The following is a 14,228-nucleotide window of genomic DNA, read 5'->3' as shown; positions in this document are numbered from 1 at the left end:
AACCTAGGTTTTGTAATGTCTCCAGCTGTGCCCGGTGCTCCTTAAAGTTTGAGAACCGCTGGTGTAATTACAGATGAAAAGATGCTCAGCCAACTTTAGTGCGTATAAGTAGAGTGAGGACACCTAGGAGAGTGGTGGTTATGAACCAATTTAGGTAAAAGGAAGAAAGGAGTCAGCATTCCCAGAGAGAACACAGAGCGAAAAGAGTTTCAGACAGAAAATTACATGTCTGGAGGATAGCTGTTCCCAGGCACTTTAGGGGTGGATATCCTGTAGAAGCAGATGGTTGCATATTGAAAGGCATGAAGGGCTGTGCTGAGCCTTTCCTCTACAGTCCGTAGGAAATGCAGAGCTGGCGATGGGCAGAAGGTGAGATACTAACAAGACATGTCCCCTATGAAGTCTTCGTGTGTTAGTCTTTCTGACGTTAGAAATCTTTCTGTGTTCTTTTCCCTCCTTCCATCCTTTCTTGCTTCCTTCTTCTGCCCTCCCTTCCTCCCTCTCCTCCTCCTTTACTCCCAGCCTCCCAGCCTGCCTGCTTGCCTACTGTCTTCTTCCTTCTTCCTTCCACAGCTTCTTTCTGTGTCTCTTAAGACATTTATAAATGTATAAATAAAAACATTGACTGTGGTGGTCAGGCTCTTCGTTTATTTCCTATGCTGGCTGCAGGCACCATAAAACATAACTATTTTTGTTATAGTTAAGTGACTTGCACAGAACAGCAACAAACAATCAAAATGTTAGTGATCACCTGTGAACCTGTTCTTGTTGTGGGTATGAATTTACAAATTCACCTTACTATAATATGTTAGCTTTGGGGACCATGGTTTAGAAGTTGGAAACTCTTGATGCAGGACAGCATTAGGAAAGTGGTATTGGCAGCTGGTATGACATGTAACCATTCTTTAATTTGCAAATAATTTGGGTCTGTGTAGCTTTGTGATATTTGGCTGAAATAGTTCTAGCGTTCCATTGTCCAAAGAATAACTGCTAATCACATGGAGCTGGTCTCAGTTGACATCTGTGTGAATTGCAGGCCAAATTCCAGTGACTTTGTGTGAAAAAAAGACTGAAATATCTCAACACAATGTTTATTTTGCTAACATGGTGAAGTGACAATATTTAGGATGAATATAAATATTTTTATAATATTTCTTGTTTGATTTTAGTGTGATTATTAGGAATTTTTAATTACTTCTGTGACTCATAAATCTACTACTCCATTGGTTAGTTCTAGTACAGAGATTGCTTAACTCTTAGCAATGACAGTAATCAAATCTGCTTATTTTAGACATATATGTAGTGTGTGTGTGTGTGTGTGTGTGTGTGTGTGTGTGTGTTTAAGTGAAAATATGAAGGTTTACCTTAGAGACAGGATCTATTACCTATTAGTCTTTTGTTTCTTTCTTTGACTTATTTTTAGCAGGTACCATTTGCTAAATAATATATTTGTAAATAGCTGACATTTTGAATTATCATTTGTTTCCTGTCTCCTACATGCTAAAAGCATAGAGTTTTCTGAAGCTTTCATACCCTAATGCCAGGCAACAGCAAAGCTAGACATGCCATATGTTCTTAAGATAATATACAGAATTAGGGTTTTAAATATTTTTATTTCTGTAAACATAAAACTAACTAAATTAAATATAAAATTCCAAATGAATTGCACAAGATAATATACTAAATCTAAATTAAATTATAATTAATATCAGTATATATTTAGATGTTTACATCTATTAAACATTTTTATTAGATGATTTTGATTAAAATATTTATGTGCATCTGTAGAGTATTTTGTGAGTTGTTTCCTTATTTTCTTACAATATATTTTGATTGTTTTATTTATTTATTTATGTTGTGCAGGTAGTAGTAGGCATATGCATGCCATAGCGCATGTGTGGAAGTCAGAGTTTTTTGTTCAGACTTGGAGTCCCTGCTTGTCAGGCTGGGCTGCAAGCCCTTTCACACACGGAACCATCACACTGGCACTTTTGCAAACTTTTTCTTCTAGTATATCCTGGGATGATCTTCTCAGAGTAATGAGCATATGCATCACATGTGATTATTACTGTTTATTCATATTGGACATATTCAACATCCATTCTTCTAAATGTTTTAGGTAAATACTCCACTATTGCTAATCAGTAGAACTCTGGATCTGATTCTCATCTCACTCCCTCCTTCTCTTCCCTCTACCTTCTCTCTGATAAATTACCACTCCAGTCTCTAATTCAGGAAAAATTGAGTTTAGATCCCACATGTGAGTAAGTCATGTAGTACTTGTCTTTCTGCACTTGGATTATTTTTTTTTACTTAATAGATCCTACAAACAATAGGATTTTACATTTTTTGATATCTCAATAGTATGCCATCAGGTATACATCACATTTTCTTTTTTATATTATATTTTTATTTATTAATTAAATTTTTTCATTTATTTTACATCTGATCTCAGTTCCCTATTCCTCTCTTCACACACACCCCACCACCACCTCCCCTCTACCCCCCCCCCACACACACACACACATCCTTTCTCCTCTGTCTCCATTCAGAAAGGGTAAGGCCTCCAATGGGTGTCAACAAGCATCAAGTTGAGGCAGGACCAAGCTCCTCCCCCAGGAGAAACCTGGTGCCAGGGAAACTCCCAGGAATCCACAAGGATGACCCACCCTAGACTCCTAACAATAGTGGAGAGGATGCCTTAACTGGTCATCTCCTGTAATCAGATTGGTGACTACCCTGATTGTCATCAGAGAGCTTTTACCCAGTAACTAATGGAAGTAGATGCAGAGATCCACAGCCAAGCACTGGGCCAGGGCCGGGAGTCCTCCTCAAGAAATGGGGGAGGGATTATATGACAGCTAGGGAGTCACATTTTCTTTATCCTTATTCATCAGTTGATGAACTGATGCTTCTGTTACTTGGCCAGTGTTAATACTGCTGAAATAGATGTGGACAGGCAAAGGCCTCTTCAAATACAGGTTCCATTTCCTTAGATGTGTGGCCAGGAATTGATTTCTGGAGCCTATTCTTGTTTTAGGATATATCGTGCTGTTTTTTAAATGGCTGTGCTAATTTACACTCCCACCAACCGTGCTCAATGGCTCTTTTTCACCTCGGCCTTCCCAGTACTTTTCATCATAGTCTTTTTAATATAACCATTCCTTTGAGAGTGTATGTAGGGTTGATCTCCATGGTTGGTCTGATTTGCACTTCCTGGACAGGGGGATGGAATATGCTGGGAATTTTTTTTTTAATAGACCTGACCAGTTGATATAACTTCTTTTTTGACAGATACCTATTTCGGACTATGGTCCATTTTTTATAATTATTTGTTTTGTAGTATTAAATTTTTGAAGTTCCTTATATACTGAGGAAATTAATTGTTTGTTGGATATATTTTACTGATGTTCTCTGTTCAGAGGGGTGTGTTTGTTTCTCTTCTTAGCTAGGCAGAAGATGTAAGTCCTATTTAATTGCATTTGCCAATTGTAGCTTTCACTGTCTGTTAACTTGGGGTCACAAAAAAAGTCTTTCCCCAGGCCACTGTTGAGCGTTCCTCCCACATTTAAGTGATTATGTGTAAATAATTGCTGGAACATTAACAATATTTTGGATGGTTGCTTTTGAATAATGTATATCATCTATGAATTATACTTATTTTAAAAAAATTTAAAATTATATAATGATACACAGAATTGTTTTATATATTTTAAAACCATTTAATAGTTATTCTTGAAAGGATATACTTTATTAGAACATTAGTTAATAATTTTTACATGATGCTTATATAAAATACAACAGAATTTCAACCTCCTTGATTTAACAATAAAAACCCACAAGCAAATATATAAACTATTTTAATTTATTATTTTGCTTTATCTACTTAAGTGTACAGTTTTGTCTTGAAAGGTTTTAGCACTGAAATTCTAACCTGTCTTTGTTTTTATCTTTAAAATATGGTCTTCTAAATCTTGGTGTAAATAATTTAACTGAAGTACATGTTAGTTTTATATGTTCTTATGCAATAGGAATTTGCTGTCATGATACCCTCAAAACTCTAGTAGGACTTGGTAAAAAGAAGTCTCACACATTTGAAATTTAGTTAGTTATTTGAAGAACATGTATTTGGACCTATTGTGGGGGGAAGTAAAAAAAATAAGTAAATGAACTTGTGAAATAGAATGCAATATTTAATATATGACAGAATAAAATATAATTATGGGTCGCCGGGCGGTGGTGGCGCACGCCTTTAATCCCAGCACTCGGGAGGCAGAGCCAGGCGGATCTCTGTGAGTTTGAGGCCAGCCTGGGCTACCAAGTGAGTTCCAGGAAAGGCGCAAAGCTACACAGAGAAACCCTGTCTCGAAAAAGAAAAAAAAATATATATATATATATATATATATATATATATATATATATATATATATATATATATATATAATTATGGGGAAAGAGATGATAAAATTCAAAACCAGCTGTGCTAAGTTTTCCATGCCAATAATAGGCCTATTCATGAAATAATTAGTGCTAAACAATTTAAGAATTATCTGTATCCTAAGTCCTAGTCATTTTTTTAAAACCTTCATGTGAAATTAAAACACTGTTTTTATTCTCTTCTTAGTAACATGTCTCTGGACCTGTGCACCTGAAGAGCAACGCACAGCTTCTCAGACTCATTACACAGTAATACCCCATTACCTGCTCCATAGCACCAACCCACTGGTTTCCTTGAAGTAGTTGTTTTCATATAACAGTTAATAAACTAGCTTCAAAACACATTACTCATTTAAAAGGACTACAGGGGTCTGTAAACTCAAACTACTGTAATTTTCACAATATCCAATACGAATATGCCATTTATCCTCCGAAATTTAAAAGTTCCTGTTGTCTTCATAGCAGAACCAGGAGAGCGTAAATAAGACAAGTTTATTTTCCTCCTGAATCTGGTCCATTTTTTAATGAATCAAGGATACTTGAGAAAGTCCAAGCTGTTTTTTCAATGTATAATCACGTCTAGGCATTTGCATGGAAACCTTTTCACTGTTTAGTTTTCTTGTTTTATTAATTTAAAATAGAATACATACTAAATAAGTCTGATTATTTAGTAGCAAACATTAATTGTTTGAAGGCCAGCAGAGTTTCAATGTTAATAGAGGGCAGAGGCTTTGAGTGAGCTGAGCTACTACAAGATATGGAGTTGAGTGCCTATAACCCCTTGACCCCACCAGTGGTTCCATTAAGTTTATTCTTTGGTTGACATAGAGTTACTTTTTTTTTTTAGTATGCTCATTATGAGATAAAATTATATTTAAAAAGTAGCTAAACAAATATATGAAGATACTATAATGGATATTTTAGTTTTTCCATTCAATTACTAAAAGAAAACCAGTTTCCCATGCAAATAAGTAGATAGGCTTTAATGTGTAAGGTGATTTTCATTCTACCTTGATGCCATACTACCTAATGTTCTATCGTAGACTTGGGGGCAGAGATATCTCTATTTATATAGAGAAATATAAAGGAGCTGGGTAGTGGTGGCGCACGCCTTTAATCCCAGCACTCGGGAGGCAGAGGCAGGCGGATCTTTGTGAGTTCGAGGCCAGCCTGGTCTACAGAGTGAGATCCAGGAAAGGCGCCAAAGCTACACAGAGAAACCCTGTCTTGAAAAACCAAACAAAAAAAGAAAAAAAGGAAAAAAAAAGAAATATAAAGGAAATGTAACAAGTTCGTAAACAACAATTTATTCAGTAGCATGAATTAGTTTACAAGATCACTTCTTTTAATTAATTAATTTATTTACTTTATTATTTATATATTTATTTATTTTGAGAAAGAGTTTCCCTGTGTAACATTGGCTGGCTGGGAACTTCACTATCTAGACCTGGTTGGCTTTGAATTCACAGTGGTCCACCAACCTCTGCCTCCTGACTGCCGGGATTAAAGGTGTGTAAGGTGTATGCCACTGCATCTGACCCATAGATTACTTTCTGAACTGCTTTGACAGCTCCATTTGCCTAAGGACTTATGAGGGAAATAAAAACTTATCTGAATTTTAACTCAAGATGACCTGTTCATAGGAAAATGTTTCTTGGGTGCTTCACTGTGCAGTGAGCTAGAAGAAGAGGAGCATGAGACATGACTTTGACTGCAGCTTCTACGCTTCTAGGCAGTCTTACGTAAACACTGTTTCATTACTAAATAGCTTTTTAAAATCTCTAAATACTTAGTCAAAATGCTTTGAACAAAAAGTATTATTTTGTAAGTAATTGAGAATACTGATGATATAAAATCATGGCTTCAATACAGGTTTTACAAAATGAAAAATAGATTTATGTATCCATAAACTTAAATAAATATGAGAATTATAAGTAGATGCTATAATTTGGAAGCAACCAAATGGATAAAATGTATTTTGTAGGCAGTGTGCTATAACCAACTGAAGTTAATTTCAAAAGACAGTTAAGATGAAAACACCTATGAATACTTTATTTATTAATGTAATATGTGGTCTTTATTATTACAGCCGACTGATGCAGCAAAGGTTGCCTCTCATCCAATTACAGGAGAAATTCAGGTATGAAAAACTTTTAATATCATCATTCTATCATCTTTTCTGTTTTTATCCTTTATCAATTTGAATTTCTAAGTCTGTTTGGATCTTTCATTTTCTATAACATATATAAAACTGTATAGGAAACACAATGTTACAGCATAGCATGTCCATGTGTGTTTGTGTGTGTGTGTGTGTGTGTGTGTGTGTGTAGAAACTAGTCACAGCTCTGAAATCCCAGACTGTAAAATCCTCAGTCAGTAGACACTGAGCTTCAGCTAGTGTGTACTTGTTGAGCATTTCACACCCAACTTCTCCTTCCAAACACCTGAAGGCCCGTCTTCAAGCTTCATGAGTCCAATGACATCTCATTGGTTTCTAATTAATTGATAAACAACATCATAGGGAAGTTTTTTCATATTGTAAGTCATGATAACTTTGTCATTCATAAGGTAAATATTTTAACTGGAAAATAGAATAAAAAGTATAAAAATTGTTACTTTAGTACTGCATATAATTTTATATTTGCATATTATATTATCACAGTTTAGATATTAGATATGAGTCACAGTAACATGTTTTTAAAACTTAGCTTTAGGCAATATCAAAAATTAATTCTAGGTAGATGAGATGAGAAACATCACATAGAAATTAACACAGTACAAATTAGCTATCAGAGGACAGGATGGTGCCAATAAGGAAAAACTGCTGTGTTTCCAACATGGTGTAAAAGAAATTCTCACAAAGACTTCACCGTGTAGCAGAAATGTGGACGAATGTTTCAATAAGCATAGAGAAGGGGGAAATGTGCTACTGGAAGCAGTAATACACAGAAAGCTGTTGCATTCAGAGTCGAGCAATGACGGAATCAGCTTTGAGAGGCTGACCCCTCCAGAAAGAACCTTGGATGAAAGCAGAGGTGAATTCTCCCTCACGTAATATAGTATTACATGTTTTAGAGGGATGGGCAGAGTGACGGGGGAAACATAATAAAAAGCTGTGTATTAATAGCCTACAGAAGAACAAGGATACACAGAATGGGGAGTGATTGCACACACAGGAAAAAGCTAACGTGAAGCTGTGAGAATGCAGAGGGGCATCCCAGAGCGCCTCGGGGGACAGAATCGGTGAAACTGCGCATGCCCTGCTGTGCATTCCTGACCTTGGTGTCCCTGTGCGGTGCCATTCTTTTTACCAGACCTTCCTTCTGTCCCTCCACAGGCAACACCAGGAGGACTCCAGCTTTTGATTCTTACTAGTTTTCGCCTACATTTTTAACTTCTTACCTTTAGACAGATGTTTGCTGTTTCTGTTGAGTTTGATGTTCCTTTGTTTCTTCTCCTGCATCCGACCCTTCAGCAGTAAGACATAATTCTGAAGTTGAGATTTACTGACACAAATGCCTCTTAGCAGTTAACCGTGGTTCTCAACTTTCCTAACGCTGTGGCCCTTTAATACAGTTCCTCATGTGTGGTGACCCCCAACCATAAAATTATTTTTGTTGCTACTTCATAACTGTAAATTTGCTGTTATGAACCCTAGTGTAAACATTTTTCAAGGTAGAGGTTTGCCAAAAGGTCGTACCCCACAGGTTGAGAACCACTGAGTTAGAATAACCTGAAAGCTGGTGTTTCAATTATTTCCCCTTGTGTGGCAAAGCCTTATTCCCATGGCACACACAGAATTGTAATCATAAAGATGTGGGCACTGGAGCCCCTGTGTGTGAGCATGGCCCAGGTCTCCCATGCCCACACTGGTCTGACCCCTGAGCTCCTTGGAGGTCTTTAGAAATGAATGGGGAACATTTTGAAAAGCAGTCTCTCAAGGTGGCCTTCAGGTTTCCATGTCAGTGAGAAATAGATGAAGTTCAGTGTCAAATGAAAATGAACTTCAGAGAAAGCTAAATGTGAATTATTTACCTCTGTGTTCCTGTGTCCTGTCATAGCATGCAGTTCCAAAATCCCTGTCTTTGTTTTCCCCTTAGGACAGATGACTTTGTCGATTCACACATTTTTTCATGGTTGTCAGAGATACCTAGGCTTTTCCCTGTGGAATCATGCAATTAAAGACTTGTTTTCTATTGAAAAACATGCACAAATCAAAATTGTGCCAAATGATAGTTGTATATTAATTGTGAAACTTTAAAGTCAAGATTTGATCCTATATAAACACTGTGTATATGTTTTCTGTGAATTTTTTTTTTTTTTTTTTTTTTGGTTTTTCTCTGTGTAGCTTTGCGCCTTTTTCTGGAACTCACTCGGTAGCCCAGGCTGGCCTCGAACTCACAGAGATCCGCCTGGCTCTGCCTCCCGAGTGCTGGGATTAAAGGCGTGCGCCACCACCGCCCGGCTCTGTGAATTATTTTAAAAAGTCAGTATTTTTACACATAAGTTCCCTCCTTAAATATAGTTCTTTTCATTTCTACTACTTGGAAAACCTAAAGGAAATTAAGACTTCATCTAAATAATTACAAAAGAATTTTTCAATGGTAAAAGAGAAAACTATTAAGCTCAATCATTTTAGATTATGACAGTTTCTCAAATAATTATCTGATTTATAAATCTTGTTCTTTGATGGCAATGTATCTAATAAGCATCTTAAAGATATGATTCATCTTTCTTCTTCAACTTTTAAAGCAAAAGAGTAAGTTAATATCATCCCAGTCTCCTACTTTATAAGTAGTTGTTCAGAAAGAAAAACTACAGGCTCAATCTCAGAGAAATTAGGAAAAATGAAATCTATTCTTTTCTTTTATTTTTTTTAATCTCAATACTGATAGACTCTTCTCCACATAAGCTTTCTTCTTACCGTTCATTGATGAAATGTCAATGCCATTTTATATACATTTATAAATAATTTTCAAAACCCTAGTAATTGCAATAATGAATATAAGTGGGGTATATTATTTTGCTATGAATAAATTTTCATTATGAAAATATAACAAAAATTTACTGTATTGTTTTCCTTCTAAATGAACTTTAAGTAGGCCAAGACTCTTCTCTGTGCAGAGTCTTGGAAACATGAACATTACATTTATTAGAAATCCAGACATGACTGCGAGCTTTTGGATAAACTGGGTGCACTAACTGTTTAGTTTCAAGTAAAATTGAGATGAAGTAGGTAACTTCTTATAAAGTGTTGAAAGAACTAGTAAAGTATGAAATGATGAAATGATACTGTTTCACATGTTTTTTTTTTTCATGGATTTTCTACATCCTAAAGCTTCAAATCAACTATGATCTTGGAAATCTTATAATACATATTCTTCAAGCAAGAAATCTTGTCCCTAGAGACAACAATGGCTACTCTGACCCTTTTGTTAAGGTGTACCTACTTCCGGGGCGAGGGTAAGTAAAAAGGCGTTGTCTTCTGAGTACCAGGGCCCACAGTCTAAACAATCCTAAGAGCATCTTCCACTCTTCAATTTCCAAGCCTAACCTGGACTGCTCCTCTTACCCTGTCCTTGTCTGCTTTTGCTGTCATATTTATTTCTAATTAGTAGACACGGTTGAATTAAAATTTTAAACGAAGTCTGAGAGAGCAGTGGTCAGAATAAAGTCCATCTCCCTGGGAGTAAGCAGTGTTTTGGTTGTGGGAACCACTCTTGTGCTGTGTGGTCAGATTAATTCTAAAAGCATTTAAGAAATTGTGGTGGATAACTTACATTGAATCTTTTCTGGGATCTGTACATTGATGATATAAAGTAAGTGCTGTGGGCTTGTGGTCTAACTCCATGACAAGGTATGTGTTTAACATACCTGAGTACTTCAGTCCCCAGCACCAAATAAAAATACTAAGTAAAAGATGTGCTCTTTGATGATTCATAAAATTAATCACATAATTGATGCTAATAGCAATGTTCTAGTATATGAACAAGTACTTGAGAATGGTTTAGCGCAGAGACGACCTCCACAAATCATTGTACCTTATCTAAGATATTTATAATAGCCAAGTTAATGTTGTGGAACCATGAACAGTCAACAAATGGAGATGTATTGAAAAACTTCCTCAGCTGATGGCAACATTGGTTTCATTTCTCTTGAATTTGGAGGAAATGTTTGAGGATTGATTTTTGCTTGGAAATTTTTAAGTATAGTGCAGAAGCAGAGGGTGTAGTCTGGTGGCTGACTATCCTTTATTTTCAAAAGCTTTTGCTTACTAGCCAGTGAGATTTTACACTTACTCTTATACGCTTTCTACATCCAGATCATTTTGAAAAAAATCCCAGCAATTAACTGTTTTTGCGAATATTTCAGTATATATCTTTAAATAATAACTCATTTAAAATTCACAAATAATTTCTTCATTTCCTCAATAATATCTTTCATAATATTTTTAGTTGGCTTGAGGACCTCACTAGTGTTTTTAGAACACGCTACCCATCAACTACAAATGCTTTTAAGTACGTATCAGACATTCTGCAGAACTACATTGTGTGCTGCAAAGCCTCAACAGACTTAAAAGCAGCCAAACTGCACAAGTGTGTGTTCCGACCCTGACTGGTTTGTCTGAAAAGGAGCCATCTTAGAGTTCCATGGGTGCTGCTGTGAGTCTGCGCTTTTCTTCCTGAGTCACCGCAGGCAGATCCCTAGTTCTGTGATACTCAGTTTCCTTGTCAATATTAAGAGAGCACAATCATAATTTTTAATTTGTCAATGGAAAGAAATCAGATAATGCAGAGAGAATAAATCACAAACAGTATACCTGCTCTGATTCCATACTCCTACCCCAAGAATTCCTTTTAGGAAGTTAGAATTGTTAGTGTGGTTTGTCTAATATTATTTTCTTAAGGATTTTTGAAATCCTCAGTAATTTTTATGAACAATCAATAAAATAGCCACATAACCCAGGAAAGAGAATCTTATATTTTAATTAATTATCAAGTTTATATAGTTATGTATACAAGTTGGCCCCATCTTTTAAGGAGAGTCTGACAAAAATAACAAACAATAAAAACTTTGATTTTGGTCATGAGAACTTTTGTGTTCTTTAAAGAAATTAGGAAGTTATGGGAAATTACTCCAAGGGATTTGTCTCTAAGTATTTTAAGTGGATTAAGGGAAGATGCTGTCACTCATTTTCCGTCTTCCCTGATGATGGTCCTTGGGGTCATTTTTTATGCTACACAAGAACACTAATATTTATACATGGCGTGACTTAGGTGGAAATCAGGACAGCTCTGTAATACTTAGCTGGGAAGCATAAAAAGTAGAGTGAAATGGACAAAAAATACACACCCAGTACTACTACCCCTATAGTTCCTCCAACCGTCCCTCACTGAGTGGGATTCAGCTCCAGTGTGGCTAACCTGTTCAATTCCCAGGCTGTCCTTAAGGTGTCACTAGTTACTGAGTGACCAAGTAATTGGGATTAATAGACATGTGAGAGCTGTTTCACTGTAGTTCCAAGTTATCATCTGTCTCAAGACAGTTTCATGCTATGCATTGCTTCTGTGATTGCTATTCTCATACTCCTGTCTATTTCTGCTCCTAACTTTTTTCTTCCTGTCTTTCCCTCTTTCCTGCTGTACCTTTTCCTCTGGCTTCTGGAATCAATGCAGTCAAGTCATGGTTGTCCAGAATGCAAGGTAGAGTTGATTCTCCTTCAGTGTCAACTACACTGTTATGCCTAAAGTCATATTCTGTGTGTTTTTAAGTACTAATACCAACACTTCTTGGCCAATACTACTACTAATACTACTTGGCTGTAACTATTATTTTTCTACCAGGGGATGTCTGTTGAATTAGGCCTACAGCAAATAGTCTGACCAATGTGCAATAGGACATAGAAAATTAGAAATTATTCAAAAGAAGGATAAGGAAATTTTACCCTAAAATTAAATATAACTACAATTTTCACTTGTATTCTGTGTACCGAATCTCATTTAGCTGCTTATGTGATAATCACAGCTTAGGTTCTTCTGACTTCCTATCACAAATGAAGATATTACAAGTGTTTTTAAGTGAATTTATGGACTACTCCTGTATGTATATCTTATTTTAAATATAATGCGTGTCTGATCTGTTCTTTCCTTGCTTGATATTGAAATGTTTCCATGATTTATGTTTTCTGTATCACAAAATCATTAGAAGGCAAAATCAGCTTACACGAATATATGAGTAATTACGTACACACTTTTCTTTGGTTCTAGTAGTAGGGAGTTTTTCTGATTTGTTACCGGCTCTATCACTATCTTACCAACCAAGACTACCTCTCAAGACATAGCTCAAAGAATTTTTTTTTGCACATCACTCACTGCATTATCAATTAAATGTGTTGTTTAATTGAAGAGACTCATATACCATCTGTACTAATAGGATGATAAGGATTTTAGCCTCAGCTATATTATTAATGCTACAGCATTTGTTTGTCTGTGTTATTAAAATATGACATTTTATTAATCCTGAAAGCTGTGACCCAAAAGAGACTGTTCCTGACTTTTAAAGATGTAAATATTTATCTTCGACACTCGGATTCACTAGCAGCCTTGGAACAGAGACACTGTGGAGGCTTTCTTGTGGTGACTTGTTCTCTGACTGTGGATACAATCTGAGTTTCTTCCGCTGAGATATAAAATTAGTTGTGTTTCAAAGAGATGTATCAGTTTAGAGCTCACATTATCATTCTCTTTATTCCTAATCTCCTAGCCTGTTATCTTAGGAAGCTCAGAAAGCATTATCAGGGTGGTGATTGTTTACATTTAATTTATAGGAGAATTTGTTTGGAAACTGTTTGTAATGAATGGAATATTTTGATTATCACTTGAATGGTTAAGAAGCCAACCTGTTGTCCTTATATCATTTTCATCATATTTTTGAGAACTGTCAGTGTGAGAGGGAATTGCAATGGCCGTGGAAAGCACTGACTGGAGACCTTAAGAACCTGGGTTTGAATTTCAGCATTGTCATAGAAGCCATGAGTTGTCACATGAGGGGCCAGAGCTCCTCCTGTGCTCCCTCCTGTAACTAGGAAGAATAACTTCCTTTGTGTGTATGTGTGTGTGTAAGGGCAAACACATGTGTGTGAACATTCTTAGTGTGTCACATTATAATCTTCAGTCAGTGGCAATTGCTATTATTACTTCTGGTACTATGTATAATAAATTTCTAGTAGCCAAGGACAGTTAAATAAGAGAGAGGCAAAATGTGTAGCAACTCAATTATACAAAAGAATTTTACAGTAATATCAAGAAAACCAAAAAAACCTTTCTTCCATAAAAAATCACAATGTATTAAAAATAATAAAATGAGGGGTAAGAGTTTACTCAGCAATAAAAGCCCTGGCTGCTCTTCCAAAGGAAGATTTCAATTCCCAGCACAACTTTCTCTAACGCCAGTGCCAGGGGAAGCAGCATCCTCTTCCAGCGTCTGTGGACACTGGAGACACAGGAGCTACACAGACAGAAATGCAGGCTAAACCCTCACACATAAACAATAAATTAATTAAAAAAAACAAAACAGTAACAGTCCTATTACCCTGAAAACCTACACTGGTCCAGCTTTATCATTTCCTTTCATTTAGTTTTCTACAGTTTTACCTAAAAATACTCATATGCTCCGAAAGGATTGAGGTCAGGTAGGACTGGGATGAGAGGATACCAAGGAAAGTCAGCATATGACTTTGATGTAATTCCTTGGATAGCTACAAAGTGAAAATATGCATAACTGAAGTATCT

General features: G+C 36.1%; 1 protein-coding gene across 2 annotated transcripts in view; it reads left to right on the top strand.

Annotated features, from left to right (window-relative positions):
• The window catches only part of Pclo (piccolo presynaptic cytomatrix protein), an 83,158-nt gene that overhangs the window by 54,111 nt on the left and 14,819 nt on the right, over positions 1–14,228 (top strand). For both annotated transcript variants that reach the window (XM_059257267.1, XM_059257265.1), the window contains exons 8-9: positions 6,527–6,577; positions 9,776–9,900. In XM_059257267.1, coding sequence (XP_059113250.1) covers positions 6,527–6,577; positions 9,776–9,900 — 176 coding nt within the window. The remainder of the gene's footprint in view (positions 1–6,526; positions 6,578–9,775; positions 9,901–14,228) is intronic.

This window comes from Peromyscus eremicus, chromosome 3 (genome assembly GCF_949786415.1).
Source record: "Peromyscus eremicus chromosome 3, PerEre_H2_v1, whole genome shotgun sequence".
In the NCBI taxonomy this organism is placed as follows: domain Eukaryota; kingdom Metazoa; phylum Chordata; class Mammalia; order Rodentia; family Cricetidae; genus Peromyscus; species Peromyscus eremicus.
Note: the sequence above shows the minus strand (reverse complement) of the source record. Positions and strands in the feature narration are given on the sequence as shown.